The 15,809-nt window shown below is 45.5% G+C and overlaps 6 protein-coding genes across 12 annotated transcripts; all 6 read right to left on the bottom strand.

Moving 5' to 3' along the window:
• Window positions 1-3: 3 nt before the first annotated feature.
• LOC136192381 (ankyrin repeat and protein kinase domain-containing protein 1-like) lies at window positions 4-1,561 on the bottom strand. The gene is made up of 3 exons (XM_065980940.1): window positions 912-1,561; window positions 262-858; window positions 4-176 (listed from the first exon to the last, which is right to left on the bottom strand). The coding sequence occupies exons 1-3, from the start codon at window positions 1,552-1,554 to the stop codon at window positions 4-6; spliced, it is 1,413 nt and encodes a 470-aa protein (XP_065837012.1). The 5' UTR covers window positions 1,555-1,561.
• Window positions 1,562-1,608: 47 nt separating this feature from the next.
• LOC136192388 (E3 ubiquitin-protein ligase RNF126-like) lies at window positions 1,609-3,225 on the bottom strand. 2 transcript variants are annotated; one of them, XM_065980960.1, is made up of 11 exons: window positions 3,061-3,225; window positions 2,909-2,967; window positions 2,706-2,856; window positions 2,585-2,642; window positions 2,438-2,513; window positions 2,324-2,379; window positions 2,241-2,256; window positions 2,110-2,188; window positions 1,962-2,052; window positions 1,788-1,906; window positions 1,609-1,720 (listed from the first exon to the last, which is right to left on the bottom strand). In XM_065980960.1, the coding sequence occupies exons 1-11, from the start codon at window positions 3,160-3,162 to the stop codon at window positions 1,667-1,669; spliced, it is 861 nt and encodes a 286-aa protein (XP_065837032.1). In that variant the 5' UTR covers window positions 3,163-3,225; the 3' UTR covers window positions 1,609-1,666. The 2 variants fall into 2 exon arrangements, with proteins under 2 accessions (XP_065837032.1, XP_065837031.1); XM_065980959.1 differs by having other exon boundaries at window positions 2,573-2,642; window positions 3,061-3,224.
• A 20-nt stretch (window positions 3,226-3,245) lies between these two features.
• LOC136192380 (monocarboxylate transporter 13-like) lies at window positions 3,246-5,100 on the bottom strand. The gene is made up of 4 exons (XM_065980939.1): window positions 4,816-5,100; window positions 4,046-4,632; window positions 3,623-3,989; window positions 3,246-3,563 (listed from the first exon to the last, which is right to left on the bottom strand). Exons 1-4 carry the CDS (start codon window positions 5,066-5,068, stop codon window positions 3,358-3,360), a joined length of 1,413 nt encoding a protein of 470 aa, XP_065837011.1. The 5' UTR covers window positions 5,069-5,100; the 3' UTR covers window positions 3,246-3,357.
• A 273-nt stretch (window positions 5,101-5,373) lies between these two features.
• Window positions 5,374-6,983, bottom strand: LOC136192196 (monocarboxylate transporter 13-like). Its single transcript, XM_065980718.1, has 4 exons — window positions 6,751-6,983; window positions 5,969-6,552; window positions 5,544-5,910; window positions 5,374-5,488 (listed from the first exon to the last, which is right to left on the bottom strand). The coding sequence occupies exons 2-3, from the start codon at window positions 6,458-6,460 to the stop codon at window positions 5,794-5,796; spliced, it is 609 nt and encodes a 202-aa protein (XP_065836790.1). The 5' UTR covers window positions 6,461-6,552; window positions 6,751-6,983; the 3' UTR covers window positions 5,374-5,488; window positions 5,544-5,793.
• Window positions 6,984-7,176: 193 nt separating this feature from the next.
• LOC136192385 (RNA 3'-terminal phosphate cyclase-like) lies at window positions 7,177-12,337 on the bottom strand. 3 transcript variants are annotated; one of them, XM_065980949.1, is made up of 16 exons: window positions 12,085-12,337; window positions 11,402-11,979; window positions 10,874-11,246; window positions 10,481-10,806; window positions 10,242-10,424; window positions 10,133-10,194; window positions 9,929-10,052; window positions 9,818-9,876; window positions 9,624-9,765; window positions 9,442-9,566; window positions 9,326-9,384; window positions 9,173-9,267; window positions 9,017-9,121; window positions 8,124-8,960; window positions 7,880-8,073; window positions 7,177-7,830 (listed from the first exon to the last, which is right to left on the bottom strand). In XM_065980949.1, exons 4-14 carry the CDS (start codon window positions 10,508-10,510, stop codon window positions 8,880-8,882), a joined length of 1,065 nt encoding a protein of 354 aa, XP_065837021.1. In that variant the 5' UTR covers window positions 10,511-10,806; window positions 10,874-11,246; window positions 11,402-11,979; window positions 12,085-12,337; the 3' UTR covers window positions 7,177-7,830; window positions 7,880-8,073; window positions 8,124-8,879. The 3 variants fall into 3 exon arrangements, with proteins under 3 accessions (XP_065837021.1, XP_065837022.1, XP_065837020.1); XM_065980950.1 differs by having other exon boundaries at window positions 7,880-8,960; window positions 11,309-11,979; XM_065980948.1 differs by having other exon boundaries at window positions 7,880-8,960.
• Window positions 12,338-12,457: 120 nt separating this feature from the next.
• Window positions 12,458-15,806, bottom strand: LOC136192377 (monocarboxylate transporter 13-like). Of its 4 annotated transcripts, none has more exons than XM_065980933.1 (6): window positions 15,536-15,806; window positions 14,678-15,267; window positions 14,255-14,621; window positions 13,419-14,186; window positions 12,864-13,236; window positions 12,458-12,812 (listed from the first exon to the last, which is right to left on the bottom strand). In XM_065980933.1, the coding sequence occupies exons 1-4, from the start codon at window positions 15,804-15,806 to the stop codon at window positions 13,981-13,983; spliced, it is 1,434 nt and encodes a 477-aa protein (XP_065837005.1). In that variant the 3' UTR covers window positions 12,458-12,812; window positions 12,864-13,236; window positions 13,419-13,980. The 4 variants fall into 4 exon arrangements, with proteins under 4 accessions (XP_065837005.1, XP_065837007.1, XP_065837006.1 ...); XM_065980935.1 differs by adding an exon at window positions 15,291-15,379 and having other exon boundaries at window positions 12,458-13,236; window positions 14,678-15,234; window positions 15,536-15,622; XM_065980934.1 differs by adding an exon at window positions 15,291-15,485 and having other exon boundaries at window positions 12,458-13,236; window positions 14,678-15,234; window positions 15,536-15,606.
• Window positions 15,807-15,809: the final 3 nt, after the last annotated feature.

The following is a 15,809-nucleotide window of genomic DNA, read 5'->3' as shown; positions in this document are numbered from 1 at the left end:
TTTTCATGCTAATGAATTGCCGATGTCATCAGCGCCACCCAAGTATAGAGGATACCCAAAGAGAAGGTATCGTTTGAGTAGCCATCCGATTGGAAGTTCGTGCACGCGACACAGTCGCGACGGACCCAGAGCGCGACGCACGACAAATCGACACCGAGACTTCAGACTAGTCAGAACTAAAAAGAAAGACAAGAGAAAAAGGGGGGGAGAGGCAGTGAGTTCACGTGCGAGAGAGCGCATTTCCCACCCCTACGTTCTCACCGCTAGCCAGCTGAACCGTGTGATCCTCTAGAAAGCGCGTCAACGTTTGCTCGTTCCAGAAGACGTTTCTCTCGACGATCGCAAAAGCAAAAGGTAAAGCAAAAGTTCCAGTTACATTCAACTCGGCACCGGCAGCTAATAAAACTCCGACGTTCTCCTCCACGACAGCCGATCCTCGACCTCTTCCGACGTCGCGCGATAGAACGCCGTCTAAGGCTCGAGACGAGAAGTCCAAACAGGCGAGCGAGTGACACGCGTTGATATATGAACACAATCGGTTCGTCGACGCTCCGTCGCGCACGAGCACGCAGAGCGAACGACCGCACACGCCTGCATCGCCACGCTCCATCCGAGCTCGTAGCAACGCAGTGAGACAAGCGCTGCTTCTGCCCCGTCGAGCCCATTCTTCAGCGTAACACACGACGTCTCCTTGTAGAGAATTGTACGCATCGACATTCGCTTCCCAGTCGAGGAGAAGCTGGGTGAAATCAACTGTAGTCTTTCGAATAGCGAATCCGAGTGCCTTTTGGCCTCTCTCATTGATATATTCGGTATCTGCATTGTGAGCGAGAAGATGTTGAGCAGAGCCAAACTGATCTGTAGAAGATGCTAAATTAATTGATGAATTTCCTGCTTGCTTCCGTCATTACCGTGATAAATTGCTTCAATGAGTGGCGTATTACCGTCCGGGCCTCCGACGCAATCGGCATTCGCTCCGGCGCGCAACAGTACGTCGACAGCGTCGACGCGTCCCAAGCTGGCGGCCATGTGCAGCGGCTGCCACAAGGCCACGCCTCCGAACTCCAACGCCGATCCCCGTTCAGTCAAAAGTCGAACGGCGTCCACGTGACCCGTTCGCGAAGCCTCGTGCAAGGGCGCCCAGCCGTCCTTCGTTTGGACGTCGACGCGAGCGCCGGCGTCGAGGAGACGTCGAACGATTCGATCGGAATCGCTTCGCGAAGCGGCGAGATGAAGGGGCGTCGTTCGCGTCGCGTCCGAAGCGTTCGGATCGGCGCCGCGATTCAGGAGAAGGACGAGACACGATTCGCGTCCGTTTAGAGCGGCCAGATGGATCGGTTGACGTCGATCGAATCGCGTTTCAACGCCTGGATTGACGCCAGGCTGTTGGAGCAAGACCTTTAGGCAGTCGGGTCGGCCCAGTTGGGCGCAAACGTGAAGGAGAGAGTAGCCGTCGCAATTTTTGTAAGTTTTCCAGTTGCCTTCGTCGTTTTGTATGCTTGATAGCAAGGAGAAGGCGTTCGCTTTCTCGACAAGACGAAAAAGATCGCTCATTCTTCGAAGATGCGCACGCTAGCTGTAAACAAACGTTAATTATAGAATCGTGCAGAACTTGTATCATATGTATTTACTTGTAATGCATCACAACCGTACCAACAGCAATACACTATAATTGTCGATTCTTTTCAAGTGGCACGCGACAAATTGGGCAAGAATCGTGCTATATAAAAATAAACATTTTAATTAATTAAAAAGCAAAAATGATCAACAAGAAGAGAGAGTCTTACCAATTTTAGCCAAGGAAATATGCAGTCGGTATGAAAGAGATGCTTGCAACTGGGCAATTCACGAACTCGTTCTCCGAGGGCAAATTTCTCCTGACACACAACGCAGTCTCCATTCCGATCTAGAACAAAAATCATGTATACAAAGATGTCTCCTCGGAACCGATGTCGCCATACCGATGACACTCTGTGGCACATTGACGAAAGGAATACCGTCAATGGCCTCTTTCTTAGCTGGAGGTGCACCACCTTCAAGCTGATTCAGTAACTGCGGTTTATCAGACGATCCGGTGGTGGAACAATTGGCTTTCTACTGCTTACTAACCTGGGTTACAATATCGTCTATGCTTCTTTCGCTCGAAACGTAATCTCCAATGTTGCCAGGTAACGAAAACATGTTGCCACTAAAAGCATATACGAAGTGACAAGAAGTGACAATCGAGTCAGTCGACTTACAGAGAACCAAACAAACCTAAACGCACAAAACCCATAATCGTGACAAGCTCATATATACAGTATATATTTTGACATCATCTCACCACGTGGTCCTTGACCGCCACCGCCGCCACCGCCACCAAAAATCCCATTCAGAACGCTGCAATATGCAGAAAATAAACAAGATGAATGCCCCCTCCTCCCACCTCCCAAACAACCTATGAAGCAGCGTTGGCGTTCCGCCCTGTCCCTCAGAAGACGGATGAGCTCGTATTCTCGTTCGGCGAATATTGACTGTTGAACGAACGAATGACAAATGAAACCAAAAATTCCAAAGGCGTCACTCGCACAACCTCTTCGCTGACCTTGCGTCCCCCGATCGTCCTGACTTGGGCCGGCGATAAGGGGCCACGGAGAAAAAGCCTTGAATGGACCGCGTAGGAGTGACCCGCCCAAACATCATAGATGGGACTTTTCAGAGTGTACCTCCATAACCGACGTTATGACCGCCGTCAAGCCGTTTCCCGACGTCGCCGTCGTTGCGCCGCGACGTAGGGGCGGCGGAGGCTGTTGCGTTGGCGCCGATCGTCGATCGGCGCTTTCCGAGGAAGAGGGTTCCGTTTCGTCATCGAAAGGACTGAGAGAGACAGGATTCGAATCGTTTGTCGTCGCTCGTTTTCTCTCGTTACCTCTGAACGTCGTCCAACTCTTCGAGGAACTCGCCATCACACTTGGGACATTTCGGCTCCTAAGGTAAAAAGATGAACAATCGTACTCGATTCGTGTCAGACACTGTCGTCGGAGAGAAGGACTTCTCTAATCTCTACAGTAGACCGTCTACCTCGGACATGGGCGATATTCGTATTTCCAAACTGCAAGTGTGGCAGTAGAATCGCGCAGACGGTTGTAAGGGATGATGGAGAAAAGGAAGAGCTTCGGCCATGATTGCCGCAACGACGCAAAGAGCAGTTCACTGAGTCAAGCAAAACAACAACGCACTCTAGAGCTTTCGAGACGACTGTGACGTCATGGTGACGCATTTTATTTAACCCGTTGATAAACAGCTGGATTGACTAAAATTTTAATTTAGGTTTAGTGAAGAATTTTGCTATATGATACTGATGACCGATCCGTTATATTAGAGAGAAGTCTCTCGAATATTCACGATTGAATCGCGAACAGCTGTCTCGTTTATAGTTTCTTCTTGCCTTTCTTTTTCTTTACGGTTTCTGTTCTTTTGCAAGATTACTTCAAGACCCATTTCCGCTGTGGCAGTAAGAACAACAATTAGTCCAGTCACAACAAAGGAGTATTGGTAATTCCCAAACAGATCATACATCCAACCTATAACAGAAACAAAACGCATACATTACCACTACCATTTTGAGCCATTAATTAAATACCAGCTAGTGGTGGTCCCAGTGGAGCAAGGATGCCGGTAACAAACGTCATAAGGAATACGCCGTGAGGAGCAAGTCTAGCTCCCATAATAAACGAAATGACAAAAGGCATGAGACCTACCAATGAAGCGCTAAGTCCAAATAATACGGAGAAAACTGCCAACAAGGCATACGAATTATAAAGAGGGAAAAAAGCGGCTAGAGCGCCATTGATGATCATAAGACTCATTTGAAGATATATAGGAGATTTCACTTGACGGCCGACTAAACCTGTAATAACTGATCCCAATGCTGTCGACAGATTAAGATACGTTAGTAGGAGACTAGACGTCGTAGTGTCTGACTTCAGTGCGCATTCAGCATGCCGAATCTAATCAATAAAAAAGTCATTCATACAAAGTGACGTTCAAGCAAACACTGGATTACCATATGCACTAGTGTGATGTAGATCAAGGTGTACTCACATGCCATGACGAAGACCCAGACAATGACGCGTGGATGCTCTTTAGCGGACGTGAACATGGCAAGAACGCCATTCGTTGCTTCTGGCTTCGCCTCAGTTGCACGTCTATCCCCTTTTTTGTATCGTGAAGAAGGACGAATTAGGATGGCAGTTCCAAAAGACAGCAAACCCATTAACCCATACAAAACGGCAAGACCGCCTGAGTCGAATCTATCGACTACTGCTTGAGAGATGGGCGATCCGGCTGCTGGTCCAAGGAAGCACGCTGACATTGCTATACCGCTTGCCAATGACAGGTGTTTGTCGAAGTGAAGCGGAATCAAAGACAAGGCTGGGGCATAAATGCCTGCTCCTCCGACGCCGCCTAAAACTCCATAGAGCAAAACCCCTTGCCACGGGCTGGTTGTTACAGCGGCTGTCAGCGACGTGCCGAGACCATAAAGAAGTGATCCAATCATGATTACAATTCGGTAGCCTAGTCGTCTGCACAGGTAGTCGCTTACTGGGCTCAGAGCTGAGAGAAGAACTATACAAATGCTTCCAATCCAAGCTAAAAAATCCCTATTAGACTTGTGAATTCAAGTAAATGCAATCAAATAAAAAATAAGATTAATTAATTAATTAAACTAATATAATCAATTAGTGGAAAGATTTAAGGATGTTACTACTAAGTCGCTTAATTAGCAACAGTACACCATGCAATCGGCGTTCCAGTCAAACAGTACACGTGTACCTGTAATTCCGCTCAGATTGTCTCCGTCATCGAACGAGCAAAGGCCTGGTTCTACCAAGCTGCTCGAGTTGGCGGCACTTGTAGCTGTTTGGTTGTGGTCAATTTGCCTGTAAACGACGATCAGGTGATTGTAGAGAACCCCGAACGAATAAAAAGTGAAAAAGAACGCAAATAGACTGGTGAATGCCGCCAGCAACGTAACGATAGACCATCCTCGATCAATAGAAGAGGAGGGCGACGTCAGACGTCTCATTTTGTATGGTTGCTTACAACTTGTGGCTTCCCCCTCCCCCACTCAAGCCTGCGCAGCTGCGCGCTACTGCAGTAATATACCGTCAAGCCATTTCATACTTTTTCCTGAACATGAAGTGATGACCTTTGTGCCTACTACATTTTAATTAAAAAATTAACATCAGTGGATTCTATAAAAGGCACTAGTTAAAATTGTCGTTGTTGCTCTTATCAAATCAAAGAGACGTCTCTCGAATATTCACGATCGAATCGTGAAAAGCTGTCCCGCTAATAGTTTCATCTTTCGTTTCCTTTTCTCTACGGTTTCTCTTCCTCTGGAACACTGCTTCAATACCAATTTCCACTGTGGCACTAAAAACGACAATCAGCCCAGTCACAACAAAGGAGTACTGGTAATTTCCGAACAGATCATACATCCAGCCTAAAAGAGAGATGCGTTAATTAAATCACATAAATGCCTTGAAATGTTTCCTGACCAGCTAGCGGTGGTCCAATTGTTGCAAACGATCCGGTAACAAACGTCATAAGAAATACACCATGAGGAGCAAGTCTAGCTCCCATAATGAAGGAGATGACGAAAGGCATAAGACCTACCAATGATACGCTAAGTCCAAATAATACAGAGAAAACTGCCAACAAGGCATACGAATTGTAAAGAGGGAAAAAAGCGGCTAAAGCGCCATTGATGATCATAAGACTCATTTGAAAATATACAGGACATTTCACTCAACGGCCGACTGAACCCGTAATAACTGATCCCACTGCTGTCGACACATAAAGATACGTTAGTAGGAGACTAGACGTTGTAGTGTCTGACTTCAGTGCGCATTCAGCATGCCGAATCTAATCAGGGAAAATAAGTCATACGCAACAGGGTAGCTTTCAAACGCTACTTTTACCATATGCACCATTGTGATGTAGAGCAAGATGTACTCACATGCCATGACGAGGACCCAGACAATGATACGTGGATGCTTTCTAGCGGACGTGAACATGGCAAGAACGCCATTCGTGCTTCTGGCTCTGCCTCAGCTGCACTTCTATCCGCTTTTTTGTGTCGCGAAGAAGGACGAATTAGGATGGCAGTCCCAAAACACAACAGGCCAAGTGACCCATACAAAACAGCAAGACCGCCTGAGTCAAATCTATCGATTACTGCTTGAGAGATGGGCGATCCAGCTGCTGGTCCAAGGAAGCACGCCGACATTGCTATACCGCTTGCCAATGAGAGGTGTTTGTCGAAGTGAAGCGGAATCAAAGACAAGGTTGGGGCATAAACGCCTGCTGCTCCAATGCCGCCTAGAACTCCGTAGAGCAAAACCCCTTGCCACGGGCTAGTCGTGACAGCGGCTGTCAATGACGTCCCAAGACCAAAGAGAAGTGATCCAATCATGATCACAATTCGGTAGCCTAGTCGTCTGGTCAGGTAGTTGCTCACTGGGCTGAATAATGCGTGTACAGCTACAGAAATGCTTCCAATCCAAGCTAAAAAATCAATGTTAGACATGTGAATTTAAGTCAATGCAATCAAATAAAGAAGCAAGATTAATTAATTATTTAATTAATTAAATTAATTAATAATCGATTAATACGAGGTTTGAGGAATGGTTTAATTTAATTAGGAATGTTACTAATAAGTCGCTTAGCTACAGTTGATCAGTCAAACTGTATACATTACAGTACCTGTAATTCCGCTCAGATTCTGTCCGTCATCGTACGAACAAAGGCCTCGTTCTACTAAGCTGCTCGAGTTGACACTTGCAGCTGTTTGGTTGCCGTCAATTTTCCTGTACACGACGATCAGGTGATTGTAGAGAACCCCGAACGAATACGCAGTGAAAAAGAACGCAAATAGAATGGTGAATGCCACCACCAGCGTCACAATAGACCATCCTCGATCGATAGAAGAGGAGGGCGACGTCAGACGTCTCATTGCATGTACGGTTGCTTACAACTTGTAGCTTCCCCCACTCAAGCCTGCGCGACTGCGCATGTAATACGTTCAACGTAGCGCGCAAGACGGAATTTTAATTATTAACCGTCAAGTCACACGATTCAAATTCTCACTCTGTTTTCTGAACATGAATATATCGTGGAGTACATTTTTTTATTGAAATTGTCATTGTTGTTGCTACTGCATTAGGTACTGATGATCAAATCGTGAAGAGCTGTCTTGTCTATTGTTTCATCCATCGTTTCTTTCTTTTATGGTTTCTCTTCCTCTGGAACACTGCTTCAATACCAATTTCCACTGTGGCAGTAAGAATAACAACCAGCCCAGTCACAACAAAAGAGTACTGGTAATTTCCAAACAGATCATACATCCAGCTTATAACAAAAACAAAACGCTTAATATATTTACCACTACCATTTCGAGCCTTAGACGCTTCTCATACCAGCTAGTGGTGGTCCCAGTGGAGAAAGGATGCCGGTAACAAACGTCATAAGGAATATGCCGTGGGGAGCAAGTGTAGCTCCCATAATAAATGAAATGACGGAAGGCATAAGACATGCCATTGCAACGGTAAGCCCGAATAATACGGAAAAAACTGCCAACAAGGCATACGAATTATAAAGAGGAAAACAAGCGGCTAAAGAGCCACTAATGATCATAAGACTCATTTGAAGATATATAGGAGATTTTACTCGACGGCCGACTAAACCTATAATAACTGATCCCACTGCTGTTGACAAATAAAGATACGTTAGTAGGAGACTCGACGATGTAGTGTCTGACTGTAGTGAACATTCAGCATGCCGAATCTAAAAAAGTCATTCATACAAAGTGACGTTCAAACGAACACTGGATTACCATATGCACTATTGTGATGTAGAGAAAGGTGTACTCACATGTCATGACGAAGATCCAAACAATGACACGTGGATGCTCTTTAGCGGACGTGAACATGGCACAATAGGGGCCAGCGCTGGGCGAGTAGGGGGGGAAAACGCGTTTTTGAAGCAAGCTATTTTCGGCATGGTTATGTTTTAGCAGACAACATAGAACTATACAATCGGCGTTCCAGTCAAACTGTAGTTTAAATGCATAACATCACCTGTAATTCCGCCCAGATTGTCATCGTGCGAGCAAAGGCCTGGCTCTACCCAGCTGCTCGAGTTGGCACTTGTTGCAGCTGTTTGGTTGTGGTCAATTTGCCTGTACACGACGATCAGATGATTGTAGAGAACCGCGAACGAATAAAAATTGAAAAAGAACGCAAATAGACTGGTGAATGCCGCCAGTAACGTAAAAATAGACGACCATCCTCGATCGATAGAAGTCGAGGAAGGCGACGTCAGACGTCTCATTGTACGTGCTTCCATAGCTTCCTAAAGGCGTGCAGTATACATAGGGTATGATTTCTTCTCTTGATTGGTCGCTCTACTTGGCCCTCCCCCACGGAGCTCCTCCCCACAGCCTTGCTGCCGCTAAAAATTACTTAGCAGTGGGCGCGGGCGCGCTCTAGTGTGTGCGTCTCTAGCTGGCCATCATTATTTTGCTAATAATATAACCGTCCAGCCATTTCACAGGATTCAAATCGTTTCTCACTCTTTTTCCTGAACATGGAAGTGATGAACTGTGTGTAGTACATTTTAAAAATTAACATCAGTGGGATCTATGAAAGGTGCTTAATTAATTTAAGCTCTTTTAGCCTTCGGATGCCCTCCCCCGCAAGATGCACCTAAGACCTTCTCTAGACGTATATGGTAGGGGTTTAGCTTTTCCAGGTTGGGTTAGGGTACATGTAATACGTTCAACGTGCTCTGGTGGAGCTAATTCCCATACCTATATCTTGGACACTATGTTCTTTCTAAGAAGTCTCTCGTTGGAATCCCATTCCTTGGCAAGAAATATCCAATGCTTCGTCAACAGTCACAATATCAAATTTAACCTAAAAGGATACGCGCTGACTATCTTCATAGTGAACAGTATTCTAAGATTCCTTACTCCTGTCAATGATTCCACAATGTAGATAGCCGTTTTTGTGTGCAGAGTGACCTTTCCCGTCCTTACAGTCGATCTACCCTCGGCGAGAGCCATGAATATGATAAGCTTAAAGGAACAGAGTTGCGTATGCAAGCAAGTAGACGGTAAAAGAGAAACCTGATCTTGAAGATACTCATCCACGCATCCTCCGGAGTCGAGATTCGATATAAGACTATCTGCTGCCTCTCTGCCAACCTCTTCAGCACGAACGCCTAACGTTTAATTAATGAGACAGTTTTATCCGTCCCTATTCCCACGACATTCCACCACCTTTCTCTCCGAGTCCTGAGCCAGCCAAAAGACAACCCGACGACGTTTCACCAACAAGTCTAGCAACAAATGCACCCGTCGTAATAAACAGATAACTAATTTATAGACGACCTCACATTATGCCAGTACCATCTCCAAACGAAGTCTCCGAAGTCTCCTTGACAACCTTCACATCAACAGGTATATCCTCATATTTCCGTCTAAGAACTTTGACTGCAGATTCTTTCATCCTATCAGCAATCTAAAGAGCCAATTTTCATAAAGAAGATGACGTCAGTATTGTATTGAGAAAAACCACCTCAACAGAAAGTTTACCAGCCACAAAGGCTCGGCCTGTAATTTTAACGAGACGTCCACGTTCAGTCAGACAGACAGCTTTCAATTTTGACACCGGAGACGCGTCGACAATGACTTCTCCACCCCCTCGAGGATAAAAGCCACTATGAAGAGATCACATGGTCCTAGGAGATCATCAAAGAATTTGATACGTACCGTTTAGCCACCGTGCAATCGAACCGCACTCCAAACTTCTCCGCAATAGGTTTAAAGACCTAACGCTTTCATTGCCCAAGGCAACGAGTGAGACACATAACACTATTCGACCGGAAGTGTATAGTCGATTTGCGGAGCCATTGTTGCGTTCGTTCCTCCTCTAAGAACGAGACGGAAGTCGCCCCGTCCAAAAAGGCAGCAAGGTAGCGCGGCCTGCAGAAGCAGAACGACGCTTCTAGGTATGGATCAGCGTCATAAACTCCAAATAGTTAATTAATTAATTAATTAATTAATTAATTAATAATTAATGGTTACCCAGCTGTCTTTGTATCGGCAACGTATCTTCCTCCCTGCAAGGACCCCGGTGATAAGGAGCACTGAACAAAGTTCTTCGTATGCTTCCAGTTCTTTAATCTCGATTCACCTTTTGAGACCCCACACGATTGCCAACCGCTTTTCCGCTACACAGATCCGCGACCAGTTGTAGGCCAGCCAGATGCTGCGGTCTCAGCCCGGGATTGCTTCGATTCGCTCTAATTCGTACTACGTTGATGGGCTTTTGCAGAACTGCAGCCAAAGCGATGGCAATTCGCAAAATCTGCCCACCCTAGGTGAAGCATAGCATCAGAAAAGAGACATTCTGTAACAGATATTTCAAATTACCCCTTCTAAAACTGATCCGTCGATGTCCATCCGACAATAAACTATTACTCATGCGCACTGTGACACAACTGCAGGAAAAGACAATTTAATTAAATCTAAGAAATATCGCATCAAATTCATTCAAAGACTCGTTTCGTAAGATAGCGGTGGAAACGAGTTGCTTTTAGATGGTGCAGTGATATTGGTTTTTAGAGTGCTCATAGTACGTTCACTTCTTCTTTCTGCATATATTTCAATTAGAATTTCCATCAGTGCGAAGCCGACGGCTGCGCATCCCATTGTCAAGAACGAGTATCGGTAATCGCCAAAATTGTCATACATCCAACCTAACGTGAAAAAATGTTTTTGAAAGGATACACCGAGAGTATTGCCTTCAAATCATTCCCTCCTCACCTGCTATTGGAGCAGAACACGGAGATAAAAATCCCGTCAAAAAGACACACAAGCCAATTGCATGATTGGACAGCTCCGGTCCCACTAGAAATGCCGCAACAACGGGATACAATGAATTCATTCCAATGGTAAAACCGTATCCCACAGCAAAGACGACACTCAACCCGTACGAGGTATAGAGAGGAAAACCCATAGCAAAAAGACCACCGCAAAGCATCAGTCCCATTTGAATATAAACCGGTCGACGCACCTTTACGTGGTTAAAAAGGACGCCAACAACGACGCAACCGACCGTTGCAGACACCCACATGTACGTCACAAGAAGGCTCGATGCTTCGTCGCCAACTTGCAACGTGCACTCCGCATATCGAACCTGCAAAGAAAACAGCAGTCAATAACGACAGATTTTGCTTTACCAATATCTATATACAGTACGTATAGAGTAGGCTCTTCGTGATTATTTCTAGATTATTTGAACGGTATTGCATATGCCAATGCCGAGAGCCTCTATAGAAAAGCGTTACTAACCAGGTGCACATTAGCTACGTAGAGAAGAGCATAAGCAACGACGGTGACAAAAACCCAAACAACAACACGTGGATGAGTTTTGAAGAAGGTAAACATCGTGAAAAATTTCCTCAGTTCCGAATTCTTGCTGCCTCCGTCTGTTGTCTTAGCATAGCGTGACGACGGACGCAGAAATATAGCAAAAGAGATGATTAATATTCCCAGTAAGCCGTAGACAGCCGCAATGCCCTCCATTCCAAAGTGATCTATTACTACTTGTGATATGGGAGCTCCGGCAACGGGACCGAGATGAATTGCAGCGCCGACTATACCGCACGCCAACGTCAAATGCTTTTCGAAATAGCAAGGCAGAAGAGAAAACAAGGGAGCATACAAAAACGCCGATCCGAAGCCCGCAATGCCGCCGTACAACAGAACGGCCTGCCACGCACTCGTAGTAAACGTGCATGTCAGCGATCCAAGGCTATAACAAAAGCCGCCTATCACAATGACAATCCTGTTGCTCCATCGATGGGTGAGGTACGTCGCAAGAGGACTCCATATCCCAAGAAACATAATGTGGAGAGTAAAACTCCAAGCTAAATAAATAAATAAATAAATAAATAAATAAATAAATAAATAATTGAGCAGAGCACGGAAATGGTATTGTACTTCACGTGAACGCGTATTGTTTTTTTTAGCACCTGCGGGTCCGCTCAAATCTTGCCCGTCGCCGTACGAGCACGAGTCGGGCGTGCTCGAGTTTGTTACGTTGCTGCTTGCGTTATGTCTCCCACTTTGAGCTGAGTAGACATCGAGAAGGGCCGTGTAGAGAACTCCGAACGAGTAGACAATGAAATAGTCTGCGAAAAAGCACACGGATACAAATACAAGAACAACAAATGCCCATCCTTCGTCAACTGACGACGACGGAGAGCGCAGAGTGCGCCAAACGCTTGTAGAACGTAGCATATTAGATTTCCTGTGTCACGTGACAGGACAATAGATGGCTACTGCAGTTTCCGGGACTTGTAGTATTGTTTTTGTGCATGAATTGGGATAATCAATACACTCTGCTTATCATTATTATTCTCTCCGGTATGAAAGTAACTGATTCGTAATCGATGTCTATCTTGAAACCAAAGCTAACGAACTGAACAAGTTCTTGGCCATAAAGTTTCCCTGTCTCACGCACGTTATTTATATAAAAAATTAGACACTCGTTCGTAAGATAGTGGTGGAAACGAGTCGCATTTGAATGGTGCAGTGATATTGGCTTCTAGAGTGCTCACAGTATGCTCTCTTCTTCTTTCTGCACGTCTTCTTTCTGCACGTCTTTCAATTAGCATTTCCATCAGTACAAAAAAGACCACTGCGCATCCCATTGTCAAGAACGAGTATCGGTAATCGCCAAAACTGTCATACATCCATCCTACGTGTAAATAGGTACCGTGAGTATTGCCATAGAAAATCTACTTCTCACCTGCTATGGGGGCATAACACGGAGATAAACATCCCGTTGAAACAGCAAACAAACCAATTGCGTGAGTAGACAGTTCCGGTCCCACTAAAGAGGCCGCAACATTGGCATTCAGCGAATTCATTGAAATGGTGAAACCGTATCCCACAGCAAAGACGACACTCAACCCATATGAGGTATAGAGAGGAAAACCCATAGCAAAAAGACCACCGCAAAGCATAAGTCCCATTTGAATATAAACCGGTCAACGCACCTTTACGTGGTTAAAAAGGACGCCAACAACGACGCAACTGACCGTTGCAGACACCCACATGTACGTCAAAAGAAGGCTCGATGCTTCGTCGCCAGCTTGCAACGTGCACTCCACATATCGAACCTGCAAAGAAAACAGCAGTCAATAACGACAGATTTTGCTTTACCAATATCTATATACAATACGTATACAGTAACGTTCAAAAAGCTTTAGGCTCTTTGTGAGCTAATTTCTAGAGTAATATTATTTTTAGATTATTTGAACGGTATTGCATATGCCAATGCCGAGAGAAAAGCGTTACTAACCAGGTGCATATTAGCTACGTAGAGAAGAGAAGAGCGTAAGCAACGACGGTGACAAAAACCCAAACAACAACACGTGGATGAGTTTTGAAGAAGGTAAACATCGTGAAAAATTTCCTCAGTTCCGAATTCTTGCTGCCTCCGTCTGTTGTCTTAACATAGCGTGACGACGGACGCAGAAATATAGCAAAAGAGATGATTAATATTCCCACTAAGCCGTAGACAGCCGCAATGCCCTCCATTCCAAAGCGATCTATTACTACTTGTGATATGGGAGCTCCGGCAACGGGACCGAGATGAATGGCAGCGCCCACTATACCGCACGCCAACGTCAAGTGTCTATCAAAATAGTGAGGTAGAAGAGAAAACAATGGAGCATACAAAAACGCCGATCCGACGCCAGCAATGTACAATAGAATGGCCTGCCACGCGCTTGTAGTAAACGTGCATGTCAGCGATCCGAGGCTTAAAAGAAAGCCGCCTATCATAATGACAATCCTGCTGCTCCATCGATGGCTGAGGTACGTCGCACTAGTTTAAAATTGTTGTTGTTGCTCTTATCAAATCAAAGAGACGTCTCTCGAATATTCACGATCGAATCGTGAAACGCTGTCTCGATAATAGTTTCATCTTGCGTTTCCTTTTCTCTACGGTTTCTCTTCCTCTGGAACACTGCTTCAAGTCCAATTTCCACTGTGGCTGTAAGAACAACAACCAGCCCAGTCACAACAAAAGAGTACTGGTAATTTCCAAACAGATCATACATCCAACCTATAACAAAAACAAAAACGCTTAATATATTTACCACTACCATTTCGGGCTTTAGACGCTTCTCATACCAGCTAGTGGTGGTCCCAGTGGAGCAAGGATGCCGGTAACAAACGTCATAAGGAATACGCCGTGGGGAGCAAGTCTAGCTCCCATAATAAACGAAATGACGAAGGGCATGAGACCTGCCATTGAAACGGTAAGCCCGAATAATACGGAAAAAATTGCCAACAAGACATACGAATTATAAAGAGGGAAAAAAACGGCTAAAGAGCCACTAATGATCATAAGACTCATTTGAAGATATATAGGAGATTTCACTCGACGGCCGACTAAACCTGTAATAACTGATCCCAATGCTGTCGACAGATTAAGATACGTTAGTAGGAGACTCGACGATGTAGTGTCTAACTGTAGTGAGCATTCAGCATGCCGAATCTAATCAATAAAAAAGTCATTCATACAAAGTGACGTTCAAGCGAACACTGGATTACCATATGCACTATTGTGATCAAGAGCAAGAAGAACTCACATGCCATGACGAAGATCCAAACAATGACACGTGGATTCTCTTTAGCGGACGTGAACATGGCAAGAGCGCCATTCGTTGCTTCTGGCGTTGCCTCGGGCGTTGCCTCGGACGTTGCCTCGGTTGCACGTAAAGAAGGACGAATTAGGATGGCAGTTCCAAAGGACAGCAGACCCAGTAACCCATACAAAATGGCAAGACCGCCTGAGTCAAATCTATCGACTACTGCTTGAGAGATGGGCGATCCGACTGTAGGTCCAAGGAAGCACGCCGAAATTGCTATACCGCTTGCCAATGAGAGGTGTTTGTCGAAGTGAAGTGGAATCAAAGACAAGGCTGGGGCATAAATGAATGCTCCTCCAACGCCGCCTAAAACTCCATAGAGCAAAACCCCTTGCCACGGACTGGTTGTCACAGCGGCTGTCAGCGACATCCCAAGACCAAAAAGAAGTGATCCAATCATAATTACCATTCGGTAGCCTAGTGGTCTGCATAGGTAGGCGCTTACTGGGCTCAGAGCTCCTAGAAGAACCATACAAATGCTTCCAATCCAAGCTAAAAAATCAACGTTAATATACTGGCGGTGCGAAGCGCCCGTTTTGGGGCGGGAGGTCTCTCAATTGCAGAGATTTTGCAGGCCTTTCTTTATTTGTCCCCACCCGCGCTCCTAATCCACGCGAGTTAAACAATGGGTACGCAGGGGAAAACGCGTTTTTGTTCCGATCGAAGCAAGCTATTTTCGGCATGGTTATGTTTTAGCAGACAACATAGAACTATACAATCGGCGTTCCAGTCAAACTGTAGTTTAAATACATAACATCACCTGTAATTCCGCCCAGATTGTCATCGTGCGAGCAAAGGCCTGGCTCTACCCAGCTGCTCGAGTTGGCACTTGCTTCAGCTGTTTGGTTGTGGTCAATTTGCCTGTACACGACGATCAGGTGATTGTAGAGAACCGCGAACGAATAATAATTGAAAAAGAACGCAAATAGACTGGTGAATGCCGCCAGTAACGTAAAAATAGATCGCCATCCTCGATCGATGGAAGGCGACGTCAGACCTCTCATTGTACGTGCGTTCCAGAAACGGAGCATCCG

Source organism: Oscarella lobularis, chromosome 10 (genome assembly GCF_947507565.1).
Source record: "Oscarella lobularis chromosome 10, ooOscLobu1.1, whole genome shotgun sequence".
NCBI classification, from domain to species: domain Eukaryota; kingdom Metazoa; phylum Porifera; class Homoscleromorpha; order Homosclerophorida; family Oscarellidae; genus Oscarella; species Oscarella lobularis.
This window is presented reverse-complemented; position numbering and strand designations above follow the sequence as displayed.